General features: G+C 42.9%; 1 protein-coding gene across 3 annotated transcripts in view; it reads left to right on the top strand.

The window, feature by feature from the left end:
• Positions 1–1,406: 1,406 nt before the first annotated feature.
• Zdhhc2 (zinc finger DHHC-type palmitoyltransferase 2) overlaps positions 1,407–26,628 on the top strand; it is a 63,671-nt gene continuing 38,449 nt past the window's right edge. For 2 of the 3 annotated variants that reach the window (XM_052752071.1, XM_052752073.1), the window contains exon 1: positions 1,407–1,646. In XM_052752071.1, coding sequence (XP_052608031.1) covers positions 1,520–1,646 — 127 coding nt within the window. In that variant the 5' untranslated portion in view covers positions 1,407–1,519. Of the gene's footprint in view, positions 1,647–21,317; positions 21,379–26,628 lie in introns of those variants that run through there. The other variant, XM_052752072.1, reaches the window with a different exon arrangement.

Consider the following 26,628-nt stretch of genomic DNA (forward strand, 5'->3'; position numbering starts at 1 on the left):
ATTAAAATACGCTTACTTGTATTATATTTTATTTATACATTATATTTATATTTAATTTATATTATAAATAACAAATAATTGTTATTTAATTTACTCTCAGGGAGATAGTTGAAAATCCAGGGCACTCAATTTGGGCTGAATTTCCATATTTCAGTATTCTTATCACAATTTTGAAGTAATTGTATTCAATATGGTTGTGTGGTGTAAATATAGAGTATTCATTAATGTTTTCTGGTGCCTCTTACACATACTAATCATGTATTTAATAGGCGGGGCGATCTCAGAAACATGTAGCTATTTCCATTCGCGAACAGTTAACTGTGGGGTGTTTGTTCTAACGACTTTTAGGATCCCTTCCAGTGGTTTTAGCAACCGCTTTAAAATCTACTCTATGCTAAATTTAGAATTGCCACCATAAGACAAAACATTGTCAGGCTGGATGGAATGAGACAGAATGCAGAGAAGGAATCGCCTGACTCTTGGGAGAGGATAGCTGTAAACTTTGCTCTTATGGTCACTAAATAATTTAACACACACAAAAAAAGAGAATCTTCTCCCAGCAAAGAATTGTCATGCCTAACTCTAGCTGTCAGTGGATTCAGAAAGCAAAATGCAACTTGCTCACTCGGCTCCTTCCAGCCAGAAGGTGGCCTCTGGCAACCCCCTTCTTGGTGAAGATCTGGGCACCTTGGTAGGCATCCTCATGCCCAAACACCATTATTTCGCTGGTCTGTTCTGGAAACTGGCCGCACGTTGGCTGCTCTCTACCGGTTTACCCGCACCCACAAGTTGAAGTGAGAATTTTCCAAATAGAACTCAGGGACGCGGGCCTGGGCGCTTAAGGACTTAGTGGCACAAGTCCTTCCTGAGCCGGGCAGGTGAGGAGTGGGTTTGCAGCTGGCCCAGGGCCGCTCATACCCCCCCTCCCACTCGCGGTTCTGCGCAGCTTGGCCCCTCCGATCCGGGTCCGCGCCCTGGGAGTGGCTTGCAGCTGGGGAGAGTGACCGACCCTAAGCCATAGCAGTCCCGCGATCCAGGGCCAAGCGCAGGGGCCGGAGGGCCAAGCTGGGCACCGGGTCGCCACCTCGAGCGCGCCCGCGCTGGCCCGCGCCTAGGGAGCGAGGGTAGCCGAGCGTCCGGGGACGCAGCGGGAGTGCGAGCCCAGAGCCCCCGGCACCCGCCGGAGGGCGCAGCCCGCCGCGCAGTGGGAGGCGGCGGCGAGGCGGGGACCGGGCGGGGACCAGGCGGGGGCGGAGCGGAGCTTCCCGCCTCCTCATCGCCTTCGTCCTCCCCCATCCGAGCCGCCGCCTCGGCCGGGCTGAGCAGCGGGAGTCCGCGGCGCCCGCTCGCTGCCGCGGGATGGGGAGCTAGCGCCACGGCGGCCGCAGTGGCCGCAGCGCAGCCGGCCGCCGCCCCCGGGCCTGTCCCGCCGGGTGCTCCGGGAGCCCCAAGCCCGGCCCCGAGCCAGGCCCGCGGGCGGCGGCGGCGGAGGAGCTGGGCAGGTGTGTGCGGCTGGAAGATGGCGCCCTCGGGCCCGGGCGGCGTGCGGCGGCGGTGCCGGCGGGTGCTCTACTGGATCCCGGTGGTTTTCATCAGCCTGCTGCTGGGCTGGTCCTACTACGCCTACGCGATCCAGCTGTGCATAGGTGAGTAGGTGGCCGCGTCCCGAGTCCCGCACGCAGCCCCCTGCCGTCCGGGGACTGCTACCCAGCTCCGCGATGGCTCCCACTTTGCGCATCCTCCAGGCTCCCCGGCGCCCTGGGCGCTGCCCACTGCCAGCATGCCTGCCCTGTCCGTCCCCTGTCCCCCTGACACAACACAGAGGAGGTCAGCCAGCTCCTCAAAACCCCTCATCACTCTATCACTACCTCCGCCTCCCCTAGCAGCTTTCGGGTTACCAGGTCACCTCCACCCCAGGACGCACAGCCCAGAGCACCCCTGGCTGCCTTTCGCTCGCCGCTACCACCCCAGCCACACCCCCTCGCTGGCCAGGACAGAACCTGGGACCTCAGTGGTCTCTTGCTTGTCTGCAGCCTCACTGAAGAGCTGAGGCCGCCGGGGAAGCTGCGCTGGAGGCCAGAGGGCTGGAAGCTGGGCCAAGAATCAGAGCTGCGCCAGACCCACGCGGGGAAATGCTGGCCTTAGGCTCAGGTGGCAGAGCCAGATTCTCTCCTGATGGCCGCAGCTCTACTTTTAAAAAAATTGTGGCAGTGCTCACTAGCGTTGGAACTGCGTTTTGGGTTTGAGGGTTGATAATTAGACACTTTCTAATTAAAAAAAAAAAAAGGCAGGGGGGTGAACCACTAGAAAGTATTTTTCGGAGACATGAGAAATATAGTACTGTAATCTAGATGCTGGGGTAATAGACGGTGGAGCGGGGAACCCATCATCTGAGGTTCTTACATCCAGAGAGCCAAGTGGCCCCTTTCCAAGATAAGGCTTCTGAATTGGTGGGTGGGGCACTTTCAACGCTGAAGTTTTTTTTTTTTAGATTGAGTAGTATTAGATTAAGCAGGGAATACAATTATGATGTCTAATGCAAACTTTCTGCCTTCAGAGGTTTCGTGAAAACCTGATGTACGTTATCAGGGAGAAATGTTCCAACAGGGGATGACTTTTCTGCTAATGGTTTGTGAATATTTTGTCGGATGTTCAACCACTGAACTTACTATGTGTTTGCCCGATAAGCACAAGCCTTGAATGGGACAAAAAGGAGTAAATGGGGCCCTGTTGAGCAGTTTCAAAGCTTCAGGCCTGAAATGCGAGACTGTGTCTGAAGCCATCTTATCTCCAAATGTTGGTCCTATGAGAAATCCTGTCAAAAATGACACACCAGAATAATTTGGACATAATTTTCAAAATAATTGAGACTATCTTCCCATTTCATATAGTCTTTAAATTTGCTATTATTACTCTGTTGACTGGATTCAAAAACAACCTTTTAAACCCAAATCAGGTGAATTTGTTTGGATTTAAAAAAAAAGATTGGGCTATACTGACATCTTCATAACAATGCTTATAAATATGTGATATTTAATCATGGATAATGTATAGGAAGAATGTTAAAGAAGCTACAGCTCCTGTATTAACAGTTCATCTGTAAATAGTTTGTTTATTGATATACAGTGTGTGTGCTATATAGCTATTGGGAAACTTTGTTGTATTTTATTCCTTCACTTCTGAGAAACAGTTAACAGTATCATTTGTTGCAAAAGCAGAGTGCCCTAGAAGGCCTTCACTATCAAAATAGCCAGCTTGTTCTTTATTATCACATTAAGCTAAGAAGCTTAGCCTGGCATAATGGCTCGTGTCCATCAAGAGGAAGCATTTGAAGGTACAGATGGTGTTTCTTCCATCATAGGTACCGGATGCTCCATCGGAAGTTTTATTCTATAGAATAGACAGGTGATGGTCAAGGACCTAAATAGAAAATCGCTATTATATCTGGACCACGTTGTTCTTGTTTGTGTGTTTGTAGTATTTGCTTATGTGCATGTGTATTTAGGTTTGTTCACTCACCCATGCTGGTGGGTGTGGAAGCCAGAGTGAAGATTGGGTGTTTTCCTCAATCAGTCTCTAATTTCCCTTTTGAGACAGGCTCTCTCACTGAAACTGTAGCTGACCATTCCACTAGACTAGCAGGCTGGCAAGCCCCCAGGATGGACCTGTCTCCACCTCCCAGAACTGGGATTGCTGGCCTGCACCCATCCAGCTCTTATGTGGGTTTGAGGGAGTCTGAACTGGGGACCTTACACTTGTACACACTTTACCCACTGAACCATCCCAGCAGCTCAGCCATCTTTTTATTTACATTTTCATAATTTTAAGATAAGCTATCCGTGAAATCTGAATCACCCTTCTCATAATTGACAATTTGACCTAGGACAGTTTCCTAGATGCCCTGGCCTCTTATTGATATTTACCTGACAAAGGGTCCCACTGCTCCTTGTCACTGGGCCCACCTGTGGTGACCTAAATGCTTGCCACAGTAAAAGCAATCAGAAAATGGACTAACACAAACAAATAAAGGGGGCAGAAGTATCCCCTCCCCCCAAGTTGTTAGAAAGCAGTTTCAACTATTTTGATTGTCGAAAAAACAAAGGACATGGGTATTGTAAAAAGTCTGGGTCCTAAAGGCCAGAAGGAAAAATTCAAGATGAAGGTGAGTTTTATGTTGGAGACTATGGCAGTTGATCAGTGGTATTCTCCAAAAGCCTCGCATTGCCTGACCTTGGTTGGCTGAGAAGTTGAGGTTAGCTGTACAGTTCTCTTCTAGGCACAGGGAAAGATGGCGACCAATGTGACTGATGCACACAGCCAGCTCTTGCAGCTTTTCACAAAGAAAATGAGAGTGCCAGCCCCCACCCTCACTCTCGCATTAATCACGGGTCTTTCTGCTTGCCCTCTAGGGATTTTTTTTTTCTTTTTCCTCTTGGAAGTTGTTATTTACAGTCATTTTCCTCAAATTTCTCCTCTGAATATTGGCCAGGGTTGGGACCAAAGGAGAGGAGGGGTCAGGGACTTAAAAGTGAAGTAGGTAACAACCAGAATTAAGCAAGCAGGGTGATTTACCCTGGCCCTCCTGCCACATCTGCTGTCAGCCAGTGATGACCCTGAATATAAATTACTCCATGCCCTTTGCTGAATGAACTGCAATTTAGGAGTAGTGCTTATCCTGGTATCCTTGGAAACTGACGATAATGATTCTCATTACGGTTGGTTTCTATATTTAACAATGTGCATGTATGTGGCTCTCCAGGCACTTTCTCAGTGAGCACAATTTTTGCTTGGTGTTTGTATTTTACAAAAATAACTCCTCTCTTTTGGAATGTGCGTATATCAGAAATACATGAGAGATAGAAGTAATGTGTAAGAGTCAAGTATTTCAGGTAAAATTGCTTCCAATTCTGCCAATAAAAGGTCTCATAGGGCTATTACACTGGTGATCATCTAGAATATGTTTATATGATTTGCTAGTTAAATAAAACTCTTTCATCATATCCCCCCCTCCATGCTTCCTTTCTCTCATTTTCCTGCCTCTCATCAATCTGCTTCTCTCTTCCTCATGCCCTTATCCCCATTCCTGGTCTCTGTTTTGTCTTACCCATCTTTGATCCATTCAAATGCTAGCCATCTTGTTTTCTATATGGTAATATACCTTCCGAGGGTTTAAAAATATAATAGTGTGTACTGAGGATGCAGAATTAGAGGGGTAAGAGAGTCTACAGCCTTGGATATGGTTGGTTTGAGGATGTGCTGGACCTGGTGTGTGTGTGTGTGTGTGTGTGTGTGTGTGTGTGTGTGTGTGTGTGTGTGTATTACAGAGCCACCGTGATCATTAGTATAGAAACATTGCTTGTTGGAGAAGGCAGTTAAACTTTTTCCTCTCAAGTGCTAACATTTCAAACAGATTTGCATGTTTTTAAACCTTTTATCATGTTATAATTCCAAATCTACTGAAAGCTCCTAAGATGATTGTAAGAGCTGACCACTTACCTTTGCTGAACCATTTTGGTCTCTTGTTTGCCTCGAGTGTGTCTCTGCCATAGTTTGACCTTAGGCAAGTGCTACTGTTACCAGTGGTAAGCATCTGGGCCAGCTCTTTTCTGGGTTTCGGGCCTTTTGAATGAATTGAAAGCCCATACAGATTGCAAAGGAGTGAGCAAATTGTATTCAAAGTGTTCTGCAAGAGAGCAAGCAGGCTGCATGAATGAAGAGACTCAAGGGACCATGGTGATTTCCTGGTATAATGGAAGGAGGGAGGCTCTGGTTACAACAGAGTGCAGTTTGGGTGGTTCTCTATTTTGATTGGTTAATTAAGTTAAATAATCATTTTTTTCCCTACTGCACATGGCCCTACTCATCATGCATCTGATTTAAGTTGTATTTTTGCCCTTTTATGCATAGGCAGAAGATGGTAAACAGAATATATTCTCTAAAGAGAACATAGTCTTACTTTATTGTTTATGTACCCCAAACCAGTGTAGGGTGAATTGTCCCCTCCAATCTTCTACTGGGTCATAATGGGGGGAGGGATGACTGAACAAAGTCCACCTAAATTGGACAATTCTTAAGAGGAAGAAAAGCTTATTCCATTTTGGGGTGCAGTATGCATGCAGCTTGATGTTGCTTACAGGTTGCTAAATCTCCCACTGACAAGCTTAAGAGTCTCACACTGGCCCAAGACAAGTGGAGTCCCAGGTTTCTATACTATTCCCTACATTTTCCTGGCTGTCTACCAGACAGTTAGGGCTGGATCAAACACTCCCAGTCCTGAGTTGCCTTGTGGTTTTCCTTAAGTCATTTCAAGCAACCACAACAGTCCTCAAAGCTTAGAGGTAGCGTAGGCCAACCCTGTCCTGAATGTAGAGGGAGAGTTGAACACTGCACTTGCTAAACATTCTATGTCCTTCCCGAAGTTTCCTGGTAGAGGTGTCACCTGTGGATCTTACCGCTCTGGTTAAGTGTCCTAACATCTCCTTTCCCACCAACTGCTCACCAAACGTCTCAGCTCTTTGCAGTTGCTTACCGAGCCTGGAACATTCATGTTGCTGTTTCATGAGTTAACAGAGTTCTGGAAGTCAGCCTTGGCATAATGCTTTCAGAGTTTTAGAAGGCTTTCTAGAGGAAATACTCTGGCTTTCCCAGCCACGTGGTCTCTGTGGCAATTGCTCAGCTGTGCTATTGTAGTGACAAAGTAGTCATCTACGATGTATGACTCAGTAGATATGTTCTGACAAAACTCTATTAGAAAAGTACAATTGGTAGGCGGGATGTAAATCTTGTGAAACACCAGATGCCTGACCTTTAGAGTAAGTTAGAAGCTAGACCAATAGAATGTTCTGGGGCTGAGGGAGTAGCTCTGTTAGTAAAGTATGTGCTGTGCATGCATGAAGACATGAGTTCGACCCCCCACAGCCATGTAAAAAGCTGGATGTGGTAACACACTGGTGATCCCAGTGCTGGGAAAATGGAGACAGGTAGTTAGTTCCCAGGAGGCCACTGGCTAGCCTGGCTAGCCTGATTGGTCAACTCGCCTATGAAAGAGTCCTTGCCTTAAAAACAGAGTAAAGAGCTAGTGAGGAGTGACTTCTGAATTTGTTCTCTGGGCTCCATACACTAGCACACATGTATACACACACACACACACACACACACACACTTCAGCAATGATTGCAACCTATTATATTTCATAGCATGTAATGAGAATGCTTAAGAATTTGAAGACACCAAGTGTAGTGGTGTATATCTATAACCCCAGCACTAGAGAGACAGAGTCAGGAAGACTGGGTTCCAGGCCAGCCTGGGATGCCCAGTTAACTCCTAAATAAATGAGTACATAAGTAAAACCAAACATAAACAAAATTGACCCATATTTAAGGATCAGTTTAAGAAAATGTTATGTTGTTTTTTGTTCCTTTAGAAACAAACACATATCCCCCAAAATAAAATATACCAGCCCTCATTTTAGATTCTGTTACGTTCTGCCCTTTTCTGAGCCCAGGACCACTGCAATCTCAAGGAGAGAGACTGGATAGACTCTAAATTGCCTTCCAAAATGAAAATAATTTGAGCCATGCAAAAAAAAATTAATTTATTCTTGTTGTTAGTAAACTTTCACTTTATAAACCATTGAGGGCATTAAGATGGCCTGTCTTTTAAGATCAGAGGGACAATTTAGTGATACAGATGTTACCATCCTTAAGTATCAGAATAGTTTGAAATGAAATAGAAACATCTGTGAAAAACTGAGACACATAAAACATTTGATACCACTATACTTTAAAATTCTTCATATTAAAATAATGCAAATATACTTAGTGAGTTCTTTCTTGATATTGTTAAATATTTTGAAAATTTAAATCTTCGTAAGTCTTAACCCACAATTCAAAAGTTTAAGATACGTTTCAAATTCTGGATCTGTGCCACCATCTAAGTTTAATATAAGTGGTTCTAGGCAGAGTAAGAAGGAGAAAGAAAACTACTTGCTTTGTTCTTGGCCCCATGAATGCATCCGAGCACTCTTTGCCTTTCGATTGGCAGGATAATTCGGTTAATTTTTATTGGACATACCATAAATAAAACAGTTGACATTCTTAACATATAAAGGCGATCTGTAAGTGTTAAATGAACTAATCTATCTATGATTTTTATTTGACTTCCTGTTTTTTTGACACAAGGGCAGCCAACTAAAAATGCAAATGAATGTGAGAAGATGCTTTAGCCATCAGAATTCAATTTTAATTAAGTTGTACAAAAGTTTGCCTCTATATTCTTGGGATTGTCGTCCGTATCATGACAATTTCACAAGTGTTTCCCGTTACCAGAAGCTCGTTCCCTAAACTGAGGTAATCCTCTCTGCAGGAGGTGCGTGTGTGTGTGTGTGTGTGTGTGTGTGTGTGTGTACGTGACCTTTTCCCATGAGCGTGAAAAGATTAGAATAGAGTCATCGCTGTCCAAAGTTGAGGGAGGTTCAGCCATTGAACCCTGGTTGCCTGCCAAGTCTTTTCCTCCACAGAGATGATTTGTAGAAATTCACAGAGATATTTCGTAAAAGCCAAGATGTGGACAAGCATACTCAGATCATCCTCTTCCAGCTTGAACATGAGGAAAAGGCGCCTCCTTTCTCTTGCCAGCTCCGCAGCCAGGTGTTAGGGCGACAGAAATGGAACTCTGCACTGCCAGGAAGTTGTGAATTGATGGCTGTACCCGCATGAAAGGATAACCAGTAAGGAAGGGGAAAAGATGAATACAGAGCGCAGCAGTCACAATGCTGTCACTGTGGGATGCTGACTACATCTGCATATCTCACAGTCAGATGATAACCAGATGTTCTTGCTCCCGCTGTGAACCGGGTGGTGGTTCTAGCTTCCTTTCTGCTTCCAAGAGGCATGGACCACTTTTACTCCACCCTCATTTAGTCTGTGAAACTGAGCAGGGAAATTTCATAAATGTCATTCACTGAGCCTATGCAAAGACCAAAGAAGAGGAGATCTTAGGAAATTCACAGAAGCGTGGCTGAAGCAGAGTTCACAGTATGCCAAAGGATGGTCTTCTGAAGGAGTCACTGCCTTGGCGGCCAGCCCTCACATGCTGGAGATGCCACGGTGCCCAGTACACACTTACAGTGAAGATGGTCTCACCATTAAAGGCCTAAGCACAGACATCAACAATCGGAACTGAGATTTTTTGTCCCATGGTGGGGAAGGAGCTAAGTGGCCCAGGAAACATGGGCATTTGATTTTGTTGTTTTTTGTTTTGTTTTGTCTTGTTTTTTGAGACAGGGTTTCTCTGTGTCATGGTCCAGGCTGTTCTGGAACTCACTTTGTAGACCAGGCTGGCCTCAAACTCATGGAGATCTGCCTGCCTCTGCCTCCTTCCCAAATGCTGGGATTGAAGACATGAACCACCACCACTTGGTGGGCATTTGATCTTTTTTTGACTTCTGTGATGAAAAATGGCACCACTAAGACACAAACAAATTTAAAAAGCAGACAGCATTATTCAGAGATAAGTATATATGGCATGTGTTAGGATGAGTTCTCAAAGAAATGTTTGTTATTGGTTTTTGTTTTTATTTTTATTTTATGGAAATCTTGTGATTTTCCTTTTCAGAAGGATAGAATGTGGGCTGGGGGTGTGCTTAGTGGTAGAGCATTTGCCTGGGTTGTACAAAGTTGCCCTAAGTTCTGGTCTCTATCACTACACACACACATACACAGAGAGAGAGAGACAGACAGAGACAGAAACAGAGACAGAGACAGAGAAAGAGACAGAGAGACACACACACACAGAGAACTATAAGTTGCGTTTCATCATTCCTCTTGTTAATTCCATGTGTTTTGACAATTGTATCACTTCCCCCAGCCTTCCTTTCCTTAGAAAGTGGTGAGCTCAGTGGTCTCCTCAGATCACAGTGCTCAGTCCATAGTGACTATAGAAATAACTCTCTACTCTAGCTGGAGAATGATGAGTAAGAATGTGACATAGATTCCTCTTGCTGTCTGATGAGAAAGCAATATTCCGAAGGTGGTTAGAAAGACACTTTTTTATGTGTTAAGTTCCACTATTACTATTTAGAAATATTAAGGACAGTTAATCACAGACACATAATATCATTGACTGGGGATTTTGATATTCCATTTGAAAACCTGATTCCTTTAAGGGGACTTTATATATTTTGATTTTTACAGTCCTATGCTAACAGTGGACAGGGGCAAGTTACCAGGGAAGGGGGTAGGGTAGGGGTTAGTGTAAAGTAGGTTGTTGCCTGGATTGCTCTACCCTCCCTCCCTCCCTCCCTCCCTCCCTCCCATTTTGAAACAGACTCTCTCTATGTAAGTCAGCCTGGCCTAAATGCACTTTTCTCCTTCCCCGTCTCCCAAATCCTAGGATTAAAAGTGTGTGCTATCATACCCCACGGCTTTAATTTCTTAAGAGCTATATGATAACAACAAACCAGCTATGATTCTTGACAATGGCCCTTTCAAAATTATAACCACACTTTTGCCACAGTTATGTGCCCTTTCTTAATTTGAATTTAAAATACCGGTGCTTAGAAGGGCCATAAAATCCACATTTAGCCGGGCAGTGGTGGCGCACACCTTTAATCCCAGCACTCGGAGGCAGAGGCAGGTGGATCTCTGAGTGTTTCAGGCCAGCCTGGTCTACAGAGTGAGTTCTAGGAAAGGCTCCAAAGCTACACAGAGAAACCCTGTCTCAAAAAAACAAAACAACAACAACAAATCCACGTTTAATTTTAACTTATTATTGAAACTTTCACACACATAGACAATATATCTTGATTCCATACATCCCTACCCTGTCTCCCACTTGAACCCCGACTCAGGAGTCTCCTCATCACATCTCCCTCCCAACATCGTGTCCTCCAAACTCCATTTTTGTCTGAGAGACACTCTGGAGCAAGCATCAATGCTGGCTGGATTTGTCATCTTACCACTTCCGCACACTTGCCGGTAGTTCATTTTAGATTCTCTGTTGATTGTATTTAAGAATGCAGATGAAGTGCCTCCTGACATGGCTGGGCTGTGTTCCTTGCTAAGGCTTCTCCCTGGCATCCTGAGATGTCTTTCCAGGTGGACTGTACAATTAATTACTTGTTAATGACCGCTTTGGCTTTCGTCACTAGGGTCACCAAGAGAAGCAGGATGCCCTCAGGAAGTCTGTCAGTAAAAGAACCCTAACCCACAGGCAAAAAAAAAAAAACCCTTGTTATAAGCCTTTTCAAACAAAATGCTGAAAGCCTAAAATGGCTTGCAATCGTTCTTAAGTCTCCCGGACCATCTTACAATAGAAATAAAATCTGAATGAAGACTTCCTGGAGGTCCAAGAAACTTAGATCTTTTGTGATTCAGTGAAACTTAGAAAATGAAAATGTTCACTGTTTTCTTCTCCTGTAAGCAGCTAAAATTACATTTTTGTTTCTTGTGCATTTTGTAAAAAAAAAAAAAAAAAAAAAAAAAAAAAAAAAAAAAAAAAAAAAAAAAAAAAAATTTAAAATGGGTTTTCATTGCATTTGAAGTGTGTTTTGAGAATGAAGTGACTTAAAGGCCAGACTAGGGACTAGAAGCCTAGCTTTGTGGTAGAGCGTGTGCTCAGATTGTCTGAGACATGGGCTTTTCCCCAACACTAAAACAAATGAAAAATCCAGACCGGATTGTGTCCCTGATCCCCTGGAATATGTCCTGAATCCCCTCGGGGGCCCATGGGTTATCTCAGTCACCAAGAGGTGGGTAGCTTCCTCTGCAGAGTGACTTTTCACTGGGTTTTCAGAGATGGTATTCAAGGCTATCCGTAAAATCCATGTAATTCACATCAGCAGTACTTGAGTGGGAGAGGCAGCCTGCTGAAAACCAGTTGGCTGAGCTATAATGAGAGATGCTTGATATCAGTTATTGAGGAGGGAAAAAAAAAGCAATTTCAGTTATGAGTCTCTGACTGAGAGTCACAAGCTTGCTCTGAATTGCAGGGCTAATGTGTGATCCAGTTTATTGCTAAGTGGCAACCCCATGTGACATGCATTAGGAAGAAAAGCTGTCAGGGGTTTATGTACTTAACCCTGACTGCTAATTATCCAGGGCTTCTCCGGGGAGGCCAGGGAATAGGAAAAGATGAAGGGCAGAGACCCGCGTGTGTTAACCAAGGCTTTCGTTATAACGTTATTTTTCATGAAATACAATTAGTTTCAGAAGTAGGTACATTTTAAAATACTAAGATACAGAGCGGGGGAAATGGTATCGATCCACTGCCAGTTCTCAGATGCGTATTCCTTAATGAGCAACTTCAAAATCCAAGGATCGAATGCATTTTAAGCATCCATAAATCTTGAACAGTTTTGATTTATCCATTCAGAAACACCTATTGATTGGTCTTTGTCTGAGGTAGGGTCTATTGCTGTTGTAAAACGCGATGCCCCAAAACAGCTCGGCGGAGAAGAAAGGGTTCGTTCCCAAGTGTACTTGTAGGTCACTGTGCATCACCAAGGGAAGTATAGGGAGGAAGCTGGAGGCAGGAAATGAAGCGGAGGGCGTGGAGGAGTGCTGCTGACTGGCTTACTCCTCATGGCTTTCTTATACAACTCAGAACCACCTGCCCAGCGGTGGGACCGTCCACAGGGATCTGAGCCATCACCCATCAATCATCAGTCAAGACCACACCCCCGCAGACTTGCATACAGGCCAGTCTAACGGAGGCATTTTTCTCAACTAAGCTTCCTCTTCCCAGATATGTCTAGGCTTGTGTTAAGCTGACAAAAATCAAACATCACAGTCTTGAAGCTCACAGTTGAGTTGGGGAAAGACAAGTAAGTGATTATGTCATCTGCTAGAGGCTCGTAGTGTCGTGACATAAAGTAAAAAGGAGGGCAGGAAGGGATTGGGGGCTGGGCCTATGAGCATCTAAGCACATTTGCCAGTATTGGGGATTACAGACAGGAAGATTGAAAGTTCAAGGCCAGGCTGAGCAACTTAGCAAGACCCTATCTCAAAACAACAGCAACCACACCCTCCCACGGTCCTCCTCCAAAATACCTAAACAACAACAACAAAAAAAACAAGAATGTTGTGAATGTGAGGGGAAAGTCTCAATTTCAGGTGAGATGGAAAGGCAAGAGAGAAAGGCCAGAATATACGCATGTCGGGCAGAGGAAAAGCTGAACAATGTTTCGAAGCAGGATCACCCAATTCTTAATAACTGGAAATGAGATATAGAAGAACTTCACATCAGTGACCATGTCTGGCGCATGCATAGTGCTAGTTCTCATTCCTGCAAGAAAAGCTAACGCACAGGAAGATTCAGTCTATTAGCTTTCTAGAATGAATGAATGAATACATGGTGGACACCCACTGAGTTTGTTTGAGCCTAGTGAGAACAGTAGACATTTAAAGCAGAAGCATAGAGTCCTTCATGAGAAGATTAGCTTTTTATTATTTGGCTATTCATGTTCATCAACAAGCTTATATTAGTATTTACTTACATATATTTATGCACTTATATTTTTAGGGTAGCAAATAGATGATCTTTTCCTTCTGGACTTTAAATGTAATAATGTGTAATAAAGAATTGGGTGAGTTCGTTAGATGTGATTTGAGAGTTGAAAGGACAATACAGTATAATAATAACATCTAGTATAATGATAACTACAATTCAGACTGGGTAAATTATTTGAACCAGTATACCTATAAAAGTCATCACTGAAAAAATAGATGTATTTGCAGGAAGCACTCTGCCTGAATCAGCACTGTCCAGACACCCCCACACTCATTTCTGTAGTTCTAAATCTTCCCTTAAAAGTACTGAAATCGTTACTTAATTTACATTTTGAAAATGACTTCCTAAAATATGTTTCAATTCCTTCCTTTCCTTGTCCCAACCCTTCTGAAGAATGTGCTGAGCATAGTTTCTTTCCCATTGACTGGAAAAGGTCACGGGGGGTGGGGGGGAGCACTTGCCACTTTGCCTGGGCATTCTTTCGATTCTCCGGCACTGAGAACCCCGGGCAGGCTCATGAATGGGCCTCCTCACCAGTGCAGATGTCTGGCTGTGTTTCTCAGTTTATTACCCTGGGAAGCAATCCCAGGGTAAGAGAGAAAACTTCAGCCAGCATTAACCATTCACTTATTTGTGGTTGAGAATAGACTCTGAAGTAGGCAGTTTTTTTGTTTTTCACTGTGGTTAAGTATAGATAGCATAAAAATCCACTGTATCAACCATTTCGAAGTGCACAGTTCAGTGGTACTAAGTACATCCGAATTGTGGTACCCATGACCATCAGCCATCTCTAGAATAAACTCCCAACTTGAGTGTCTGTACCTCTTAGACAATAATAGCCCCGCCCTTCACAATCACCATTCAGCTTTCTGACTCCGAGTCTGACCATGCTAGCGACCTCCTCTGAGAGGCAGCACATGCTCTTTGACCCTCTGTTCCTGGTTTACTTCATTAGTGTAATGTCTTCAAAGCTTATCCATGTGGTAGCATGGGACAGAATTTCATTTTTAAAGACTGGATAATATGCCATCGTATGTATATACTCCATTCTGTTTGTCAATGGGTATTTGAGTTGTTTCTGCCTATTTTAGCTATTATGAATAATTCTGCCAATCAACAGTGTGTACAAACACCTATTTGCATCCTGGGTGTAAGTTCTTTTAGGCTACCTAGGAATGGAATTATTGAATAATACGGTCATTCTCTGCTACATCTTTGAGAATCACTGTACAGGTTTCCTAAAGAAGGCAATTTGAATGGAAAATTATTCCAGAGGTGCTTATAATAGGTGTCCAAGTGTGAGAGTCTCTAGGGGTAGCCATGAAATGTGTCAACGTTTTCCTGTCTTGCCGTTTCGTGGTTCAGCAGCAAGTTCTTGGGCAGGGAACTGTGAATAGCCCCGCCTCACCCACAGGGAAGCCTTCATTACTGAGTGTGTGCCCTCATGAGAATGCCAGCCACCAAGCTCGAGGCAGAAAACTTACTTGCTGCTGGCTTCCCACGATAGTGGGTAAGCACGAGTCGGTGGATAAAAGTGTGGGAATCGGTGCACTTTGAATTAATACTGTGGGCATTAATTATGACCTAGATCCTGGTCTGCAACCCAACACAACTGAGCAAGATTCATGAATGAATGACAGACTTTCTATAGTGATTGGCGACTGCAGATCGGGGAAATGGTTCTAGAAACCCAACATGAAGGTCTGTCCCAGCAGGAAAAGTGAGATGAACTCTCACGTTGAACAAAGGAAGAAATTCAGTTCAAATATTGATGACTGCCTTCTCTAGAATGATTTTATAACTTCCCATTTATATTAAGGAGTATACACAGTATGTAATCTGGTGGTTTTGCATAATATTGCCCTGTTCTGCTTTCATAATCCCTGTCCTGTAGATGTAATTCTAAATGGTCTTATTAAATAAGAAACACAGAGCCAAATAAAGAGTTAAAAGCCCAGAGATCGAGCAGTAGCCAAGAGCTAAGACCACCTTATCTTACCACTCACTACTGTCCTTCCCCTGAGAGAAAGACCTTTTTCCTGTGTCTTTTTATTGCCTTTCTGTTCTGCCTTCTCATTGGCTGTAAACCCAACCACATGACTTCCTCATCACTGCCTATCTATACAGACCTCCAGGTCTCTATGGTTCGTACAGAGATTAAAGGTTTGGGTCACCACTTGGCTGTGTCCTTGAACACACAGAGATTCTGCCTGCTGTGTGATTGGATTAAGGACGTGTGCCACCACCACCGGACTTCTGCTAAATGGCTCGCCCTTAGCTCTGATCTCCAGGCAACTTTATTAACATACAAATAAAATCACATTTCAGCATAACTAAAATATCACCATGCTGTCCGTCATCTCTGAGCTGCCTTGATGATGTGAAACCTGCTCTGGCTTCAAGTGAATGTCCGTTGTTTACAGCAGTAACTGCCAGGTAGATTGTGCGAAAGCTGTCGGGAAATGATTCGTAGGGTAAGGGTACTATCTGCTATAATTAAGAAGAGACTGGCATTGTAGAGTACAAGCGAGAACCAGAGAAAGATCATATAATGCAAGCTGCCCCCCTCCCCCAAAAGAAGGGATGTGTAAGGACTTTGTGACATAGGACAGGGAGGTTTCCAAGGCAACCACTACTCCCCGTGGTCCAGAACTGAAGAGCTGGGGCACAGCCTGATGCCCTTGAAGTTTAGCAGGGGCTGTGACCTAGTGCTATAACTGTGGCAGTTACTGAGGGTAATAGCGTTGGCTCACGTCACGTTATCTCTTCAAGTGTAGCCTTGTAAATCCTGTTCCAGAGAGTACCGTGAACACAGCAGTTAGTATTGCAGCCTTGCGTAGTTCCTTTCTCTGGAGAGCTGTGAAGTGCTGTCTAGTGTCAAGTAGCTTTTATGGACCTAGAAATATGGATGTAATTTTAAAATGGGTTGTGTGCACTCTTTGGTCATATAATAAGTACTCCGCATGGTGGGGATAGTTTTAGGAAGTTGTACGTTTCTTTTGAGAAGCATTGTTTGTTTCTCTTCATGTATAAAATAGTGAATGTTTGGTAGTAGAAAGAAAAAAAATAATACATTGTGTCCTCTGTGATAATTGTCACTGTGCCAGATAATGAAAAATTGATATAATGACATTAAGAAAATATATGACAAAAATTATTTCTACCTGTTCATACATATTTCAAATGTGATAAAATAATTAAAATGCAAGTAGGAATTTTCCTTGTTAACAGTATGTATGTGTGGTGTTTTGAATGAGAATGTACCCCATAGGCTCATATGTTTGACTACTTGGTCCCTGGTTGGTTGGTGGAACTGTTTAAGGAGGATTAGGGGGTGTGGTCTTGTTGGAGGAAGTGCATCACTGGGGCCTTTGAGGATTCAAAAGCCTGTGCCATTCCCAGTTGGTCTCTCTGCCTTGTGCGTGTCTATGAAAATGTAAGCTCGGCTACTGCTCAGTCCCATGCCTGATGGCCTGCTGCCATACTCCCCACCATGTTGGTCATAGACTCACCCTCTGAAACTGTAAGCCTCCGATAAACTCTTTCTTCTAGAGGTTGCCTTGGTCGTGGTATTTTATGACAGCAACTGAGTGACTAAGACAATATGTATGTGTGAACATGGGTAAGAAGATGATGAGAAGTTACACTGGGCAATGCGAGTAGCATGGTCCTTTCAATTATATAATATATATTTAGGTTCTAATGAAGGAAATGTCTTAGGCTATAGAGTCCTCCTGAGCTTCCCTTTGATAGTAGACAGCTCATTACATGGGAACCAGCTAGAATGGGTGAGAGTCCAGAATCCAACACAGTCCATAATTCAAAGAAATTTCTCATGGCCTCTCTGGTTTTTCCTTAAGGAAAAACGTTTGAAATTGAGAAGGAAGGGCACTGGAATTGAAAAGGTTCCATGGTTATTTGAACTTGAGGTTGACTTGTAGCCATGAGTAGAAAATGGAGGGCCCTACCAGTGTATGCAGGATAAATAAGTTGCACCCTCACTTACATCTGCATAGTTCACTGGCACTAGGAATCTTGTTTTTGTATATATTACATTATTTAAACATTGTGCTGTGTGTGTGCACACATGTATATGCATGTGTCTTAGCTTGTGGATGGAGCTCAGAGGACAGCTTTTGAGAGTTTCCTTCTATGATGTTGATCCAAAGGATCAAACTCAAGTCCTCGGACCCTGAGGCAAATGCTTTTATGCACTGAGCCATCTTGCTGACTCCTAATCCTGTCTGTTTTGAGATACAGATTATTGGATTTCATTGAGTAAAATGAGAATACTAACATCAAGGGACTAGACTACACTGCTCATTAGCCAGTAGTTGGGTCAGCTTTTTCTTTGCTAATATTAAAGTGGCAGTGAGTCATAGGATAACCTAACAGAAAAACTGAGATATAACCATTACTAATGATTTAAGTACAGTCAGAAAATGTATTCCTTGTGTTAATTTAGGTCTTGATACCATCTGTAGAATGGAGGCACATAAATATTTACAGCATGCAAATGACTATCATCAGATTGCTGAAGCACGCATGTTGAATCTGTCATGTGCAGTAACATGGGTGAACCTGGACAACATTACACTGAGCAAGATCAGCCAGTCACAAAAGGACTAATGTAGCTGGAGTTTTCCTGGTCCCAGCCTGCCGGTGGTCAGGACAAATCTCTCTCACACGCCAGTCCCGCAGCCACTCAGACCCAAGTAAACACACAGAGGCTTATATTATTTATAAACTGTATGGCTGTGGCAGGCTTCTAGCTATCTAGTTCTTATATCTTAAATTAACCCATTTCTATAAATCTATACCTTGCCACATGGTTCGTGGTTTACTGGTATCTCATGGTGGCAGCAGCTGGCAGCGTCTCCTGACTCAGCCCTCCTGTTCCCAGAATTCTCCTCTCTGTTTGTCCCACCTATACTTCCTGCCTGGCTACTGGTCAATCGGCACTTTATTTATTAACCAATCAGAGCAACACATTCACAGCATACAGCTATCCACAGCAGACTAATGCTTATTCCATTGATTCTAGGGATGCAAAATAGTCAAACAGAAATGGTGAGTGGAGTTGTTTAGTGGTTTCCAGAACCTGGAAGAAGAGAGGGATAATAGACTGCATTCAGCAGGTGTGAAGTTCTTCTGGCATATTGGATGACTGAGTTCTAGGAAGCTGTTGTCTGTTATTGTGCTTGTATGTAACACGACTATATTGTGCACTTAAAATGCTTCAAGGAGGCAGATCTCAAGCTGAGTCACTGCTGTGATGAACTTTGGAGAAGTTTTCCCACCATTGTAGCAGGAAAGAAACAGTTCTAGGTTTTTATATTTTTCCCAAGTGTAAGAACTGGGAATTCTTAGTCAGGGTAACCTCATGTTCTGTAGCACTGACTAGCAGCTATCCAAGCAAGGATGAACCCTTAAAGTGTCCCAGGTTATATTCCTCTTTCTCTGCATTGGTAAATTAGGACTTACCAATAACTGAAAGTTAGGACACCCCTAGTTTTCAGTCACCACTAACCAACCCAGCCCTGCCTTAACAGCATAGATCTTATTCAAATTTGAAGTGAGAAACTCGGGAAAGTGTAAACTCAAGCTTTGCCCTTAAATATGGCCACTGGAGTATTTTAATGGTGGCCAAAGTTCATAATATCTGGGCCTAGATGCTTGAAGCAGGCTGTAAGAGAAGAAGTGGTAGAGGACTTTTTACACTCTGCTTTCCAATGTCTCCTTCAGAAGTACCCAAAGCAGTATGGGTATCAAACATTGGCAGGCTAGTTGAACGCAGGTCATTGAAGTTGGAGGCAATCAAAGAAAGGATCTACCCAGGGCCTGGAAGCCTAGCAGGGTGCATGGTTAGGAGGCAACAGATGTCACAGGTCCTGGGAGGCCGCATGGCATCATCCTTGAGAAATTTTTCGGGTCAGATGGGCCTGTAGTTAGATCTTAATTCCATATTTTATCATTTGAATGACATGTAAAGTTGTCCTCTCTCTGGAAGAAAGGCTCAGATTTTAAAACTTTAATATGATCCACCTCGGTAAGATGAACATTTAAAGATTTTAGCCCAAATCTCCTGCATATAGTAAGCATTCAACAAATGTTTCTTATCTGACCCTCTCTCACCCACATTAACCCCAGACTCCATCTCACCTCTATCCAGCCTTTGCTCTGTTCAAACTAACCTCAGATTTTGGAGGACATTATAAGCTATAATGTTTCCATTCAAGAATCTTAGTGTTTCAAACTTGAGGGCATCAGAATGTAATTGTCTTTGGAGATAAGGTCTTTTTTTAAAAAGATTTATTTACTTATTTTGTGTATATGACTATTCTGCATGTATGGCTTTATGCCAGAAGAGGCATCAGACCCCACTGTAGATAGTTGTGAGCCACCATGCGGTTGCTGGGAATTGAACTGAGGCTCTGTAGAAGAGCAGCCAGTGCTCTTAACTGCTGAGCCATTTCTCCAGCACAGAGATATGGTCTTTAAAGAGATTAAATTAATCCAAAATGAGGTCACTGGGGTAGAGTCTAATCCATTTTGTGTGGTGTCCATATAAGAGAAGAAATATGTGCCTGGCAGTAGATCTCTGTGAGTTCAAGGCCAGCCTGGTCTACAGAGTGAGTTCCAGGATAGCCAGGGCTACACAGAGAAACCTCTGTCTTGAAAAACAAACAAACAAAAAGGAAAGAAAAACAAAACAGAGAGAGAGAGAGAGAGAGAGAGAGAGAGAGAGAGAGAGAGAGAGAAGAAGAAGAAGAAGAAGAAGAAGAAGAAGAAGAAGAAGAAGAAGAAGAAGAAGAAGAAGAAGAAGAAGAAGAAGAAGAAGAAGAAGTCGTCAGTGGCCACCGACTTCATCCACACCCTGCTTTTGGTTTTCTTGCCTCCCTTGTTTATGGACCACATGTTTGCTACTTTGTTATGACCTCTCTGATAAAGTCACCGGGTGTGATTGCTGAAGAAGAGGAAAGGAGGGGTAGGGTAAAGAAACACGTGAACAGCTCACCATGCGGGACCTGTTGGCATACTCCTGTAATCTCAGCTACTCAGGGGAATGAGGTGAGGGGGCGGGCCCAGCAGGGCAGCATCCTAAGACATTCTCAGCGAAGTCTGTCCTTTGCCCTGACTTAGCTTGCTTTGTATCATTGCTCAAGGTGGGGAAGGTGATGTGCTACATTTTCATTTCCACCTCAAAAGGTCTTGCCCCAATCCAGCCCTAGCAATGGTGCAGGCATTTCCCTCTGTAGCAGCCTTGAGACCATCACTTTAAACTACAAATCCACTTGCCTGTTCTGTGGTTATAACTGCTCTCACTGAGCCTGAGGAGTCGGGTGGGGAGGGGGTGGAGATGACATTGGTGGAGGGACCACACGCCTCTCCTCCTTTCTCTGGCCATGTCTTTAGCCTCCCCCAAAAAACTAAGAGCCCCTAAGACATGCCAGGCTCTATGCCAAGTGCATTTGCTTTTCTATAATTTAGCTCTCAGAACAACCCTGAGTGATGAACTGAGTGTTTAGAAAGGAAACCAACATCAACAAAAGCCAAACTCGCAGAGATAAAATGACCATGAAGCTATAAAGCCAAGATAAAAAACATCTCAGCAAGCAACCCAGAGGAGAAACAGGAAAGAAAAATAGAGTGTGTGAAGGACCAAGGAAGACAAAGAAGAGAGCGGTTGCCTGGGCAACAGTTTGTGACAGGGTCCTAACATTCAAGATGCAGCCGAAGGGTGGTGAGGAGCACTGACCGCGGCAAACTCTTCAGAGTCACTAAACACAGTCCGACCTGTGTTCTAGGAACAACCCCAGTGCTGCAGGAACAGGGCGGCTGGTGAAAAGATGTGATTTCGAAACACAGGTAAGCCAGAGCCTGGTCACTTGTGATGTCAAGGATGGTGTGAAGTGGGTTTATTTTAAATGCAGCACAAGTCTTTTAGCCACTAGCTTTTAGGGACATGGTTTCATCATCAGTCTACATGTTCGTAGAAAATGTAGTTTGTTTCTTTTTTTTTATTGAAAGCAAACAATTGGAGTCTTGTGGAGTTTCTGTTTTGTTTTAAGCTGTGTGGGGATCCATTGTGGGAATATAGAGTGTCAAGAATGTATGTAACGTGTGTATTGAGTGAGAACTGGCTCCATGGTAACCCAGGTATTGGGAGTTTAAGTTCTACACTATTGAAGCCTCATCTTTCCCCTCTGTTCCTGCCCTGAAGCTACTTCCCTGTCCTTCACAAATCAGATTATATAAATCCAATGGCAAACTTATTTTTAGAGTCACTTTTGACCGAGGTTGTTAAGTCAGTTTTTTTTTCTTTTCCAGAAAACATTAAAAGGTAATAGTTTAATTTTAGAGAAGGAGGACTCTTCAAGATAAAGCACAAGTCTTTGCTCAAACAACAAAATTGTAGCTCAGCTTAGCTGTGTATGGTGATCACGGTAACATGTATGGGAGGGCTGGACAGTTAGGGTTTACTGTGACTTGTTAAAGTGCCAGTCAAGGGGCTTTTGAGGAGAGGGACCGTGTTACTCAGAAAGCCCAGAGGGGTGGAAGCGTGGTGCACTGGAAGGGAGTAGCATGATCTGAGGATGGAGAGGAAGGTGGGCTCTGGAGTTGTCCCTAAAATCACCATGGTGCATTAGGATCACACAGAAAAGTTTTATAAAGACCATTAAAAAAAGGCATTCCTAAAGATAACATAGTAGGAAATTGCATATTAGTTTATGCATGGAAACAAAGTTAACTACAGTAAAAATCAAAATGGAAGTAGATATGTTATAAGGAAGACAAATTTTAAGGCATTAGGAAGAGGAAGCTATAGTTGGAATTAAACTGGAAACACTCAGAGGCATAGCAAGTGTCTCTTAGGTCTGGCATTGCGATGGTCTAAAGGCAACGTCAGTTTTGATCTTTAGTACATTGAAGATGCACGTGAGCTTCTTGAGAAGCTAAGAGGACAAAGGATTCTGCTATAAGAGACTTCCACTGGCTGAACTCAGCCAAGATAAATCCACAGTCAGTTTGACAAACTTTTTCTAAATGAGCATAATTAGATCGGCTAGCATTGCTTGAACATAACGAATTAGCGGCAGGGCGAGGCCGGTGGAAACTTCAACAAGAGTGATCACAGTAGGGCCTTGGATAGGAGAGAACAAGGGAGTTGAACAAAGAAGTAATAGGACATTAGTGCTGGGGGAATGATGTGGATAAATGCTAAAAATCAGTTTTCTTGTAAAAAAAAAAAAAAAAAAAAAGCTAAACAAAACATAACAAAAAACCCCAAACAACAACATCGTAATGGCAGCTAGAGACAGGAAGCAAGCCTCAATCGGGAGGTGAGGTGTCATCAGAAAAGAGAACTGGAAGCCGGGCTCCTAGCCTTGCAGTCTGATGGGGTCTAAGGTGTCATTCTTGTAGCGCTTGGCTTCGCTCTTGGTACACAGGAACAGTTTAGTAACCATGGTGATAATTTGTTGTTCCCTCTCTTCCTGCATCCCATCCATACCAATAAAGGGCTGTGATTCCTGTAACACAATTAGCCAGGGCAGAGTTTTAAGTCCTGGAGGCATAATAGAGGAGTGGAAGTCTCTGGAGCAAAACAGACCATCGCAGGGCATGGACCAGGAAGAAGTTCTACTCATTTAAAATAAAATTAGACAAATGCACTTTGAATGCAGCCCACACTGTTGCTACTGCCTATGTCTAGATTGTCCCCAGAGGTATAAATAGTAAACATTTTAATGTAATAATAGAAGTGTTCTTATCCCCCCCTCCAATAAATTATATTTCTCTTGTTTGAGGAGAATATAGGATTTAGTTGTCTTTGTTTCAGATTAAAAAAAAAAAAGTGAGTTTGTGTTCATTAAGTTAAAGTGTTAGATCCAAAATAAACCTTCTCACTTTTAGGAAGCAGTCTCACAAGTATCATACTAAGTGCTCCATCAAGACTAAAGTGTGGTTTTTGTCTCATTACTTGTGTTAAGGATCAGTACCATTTTGTTGTTGTTGATTTTGTTATGTAAGTATCTGTAATCCAATGTCCTCTTCTGGACTCCACAGTTCTGGCATGCATAGATACACACACACACACACACACACAGAAAGAGAGAGAGAGAGAGAGAGAGAGTGAGAGAGAGAGAGAGAGAGAGAAATAAAAATTTTAATCAATTAAATAGTAGTATTGAGCATATTTATAATACATCTTCCAAAAGTAACTAATAGGTTTTAATAAGGCTTTTGAGTTTTAATGCAATACTATTTAATTATTTTATTAAGTTCACAAAGCACAACTTAGCTGCATACTGCAATCACAGTGTGATGTACGGGAAGACTGGTCTAGAATCCAGGTTTCCTGGGACTTGTTCAAGTGCCATTTCAAGGACTTTGGAGGAAGGGCCCCATGTTAGAATTTCAGTTTTGTCTATTTAAAAGTTATGCTTCTAACTGACTCGTAGAAGATTTCCAAGTATTTTATAGGCAATTTTATAATTTTTAAAAGCTCACTATTAAAATACATGCAGTTATTGGAAGTCTTCATTAAGAGAAAAAAAAAAGACCCTTTTCTCAGTAACGGAAACAAATTGGCTTGGTCCCGTCGCAAGCATGTGTGCAGAATTGATTCTGCCCTAGAAATGATCCGACTTCCGGTTTAGAACTTCATGTGGTTGAGAAAAATATGACTTTGAGCTCCATGGTATCATATTAGAATTAATTCTCCACTCAAGCAAATATCTGCTCTAGCAGTGTTTGCCATATAAAGGAGAGACACACTGAAGAAGCCCCTCGTTTAAATCCCGCTAAATGATGCACCCCAGCGGACATACAAGAACTGTTGGTTCTGGCTTTCACTTGTGTGAGCAACTCAAGGGGGTGGCTGCCTTTACTGTGCGCTCGGAGCACACTGCAGAAATGCAGCTCGTCATAGAAAAACCACTCTTTCTGTGGCCCATGCTGGCGTTATTTCTCCAGAGGGAAGAAAATACCTCTCAAGAGGGAGGAAGACCAGTTCACACGCCTGAACAATAGAAGAGGCTGAGGGAGAGCCTGGCTTCAAGCAACTTTGAAGACAGGAAAGTACTACAAGGTCACAGGCGTTCCCCCACATTCGCTCTCCCGAAGTTTTATGGATTTGTGTTCAGTTTGTCAAAGAGAAGATGTCCCCTAAGTTTCACAGTGCTCAAGAGCTCATGCTCCTGGTAGAGACAGGAGACATGTAGTCCCACTCTGCCAATTGCAGGCTTACACAAGTTACTCTGCCATCCCTCATTTTAAAAAAAAAATTGTGATAATAACATCTATAACAATGGTGTTGCTTTGCGAGTGTGAGGAACTAGCCTCAGACAGTGTCCTTAACCTCTGGGCCATCTCCCCAAGCCCATGGTTTAATTCTTATGCTGATACAAGTAACCAAATTATGCTCGATTATCACTCATATTTTCAAAAATTAATTTATATTTCCCATATATTTTATTTGCATACATACATATTATTAGGAAAGCATTCAAAGCCAAAGAGTGACTTTTCTTAAATAGCTATTAAAAATAGCTATACTTGAAAATAACATGTTTTACATGTTCTTACACAATGAGAAAGGACATTTTAAAATTTGATGGCTCTGACATGAAACTGGAATTGTCAAGATAAGGCACTGATGTAATAATTGGGAAAATATGCCGGAAAGGGCATTCGTTTCTTCCATAAAAATAAAACTTAGTGTGTTCCTTGTATGTGTTAGTAAGCTATGTCATAAGTCTAAGCATTGGTGTTTAAACAGTGGTGTTTTCCCATTGGAAACTGGTTATTCACAACTTTATTTGTGATATATGTAAAACAGATATGGAATTACTGTCAGGAGCACACAAAAGGGTCTCGATAAACAAAAGCTAAATGGGCCAGTAAGGAAGTCACAAGACACTAAGAATAGATAAGGAAAACCCATGCTTATATTTTAAAAATGATACTAAGCCTCACCAGTAATAAGGGCAATTAATACCAAAACACATTTTCCTCGTTTTTGGTGCCGGAGATTGAACAAGGACCTGTACGTGCTAGGCATCTGCTGTGTCTAGCCGTGAGCTGCCTCTAAGATGAGGTCTCACTAGGCTACCCAGGCTAGCCTTGAATTATCTATCCTACTGCCTCTGCCTCCCTAGTGCCAAGAGACCCAGCTTTAAGACGATAGTCTTTCTTTGGCCTATGATGTTGACTAAATTTACAAAGACTCATGGCTATAAGAAATTTGATAGCCCTAGAGTATTAGGGTGATTGAACATGGCCTTTGGGAACTGTTACATCTCATTGTATAAATGCTATCAAAATAATTTGCTGTAAGTATGGCTCTACATATAACTTGTTTAATTATAAAAGAGCATTTATAGGTTTTGAAGAACATTTTTTGGTGAAGTACAAGTCATGGATGGCAAAAAAAAAAAATAGACTTTAAAAAGATAAGACTAAGTCAGGCAGTTTTGGCACAGGTCTTTAATCCCAGCACTCAGGGGGCAGATCTCTATGAGTTTGAGGCCAGCCTGGTCTACTGATTGAGATCCAGGACAGGCACCAAAGCTACACAGAGAAACCCTGTCTTGAAAAACCAAAAAAAAAAAAAAAAAAAAAAAAGACTAAAATGCTGTCTGTGAAGTTAATAATGTAATTAATATTATTAGATTATCCACTTAATAGATTGCTGTTCCAGGGCAGAGAGATTATCTGCTCACAGTAGCTGTACTTATTTTCCAGAATGTCTCTTTGTTTTACCATTTTCCATTCTGACCGCTGCAGTCAAGTATTAGCAAGTACAAACTCTTTTATGTTTGAACCTCTGGAATGGTCATTAAGGTCATTCAGAGGTAGACTCACACATGGATCCAAATTGCTTTTAGTTCTGCTGGAGGGTAGGAAAGGGTTACAATCAGTTTGGAGCTCTTGGCAGAGCAGGGAAGTCGGGGCCTAGAGAAGAATGCGTGAGTGTGATGGTCTGTTCAGACACAGAGATCAAGCTGGTCTTGAATCTTCCTATGCTGTCAGATAAGCTCCGTCAGGGGGTCTGAGAAAGTGAACCCTGACTAGACTCTCATTCGTAAACAAACTTACATGGCAGGTTTGAACACC

The sequence above is a fragment of the Peromyscus californicus genome, unplaced genomic scaffold (genome assembly GCF_007827085.1).
Source record: "Peromyscus californicus insignis strain IS unplaced genomic scaffold, ASM782708v3 Scaffold_23__1_contigs__length_62951481, whole genome shotgun sequence".
NCBI classification, from domain to species: domain Eukaryota; kingdom Metazoa; phylum Chordata; class Mammalia; order Rodentia; family Cricetidae; genus Peromyscus; species Peromyscus californicus.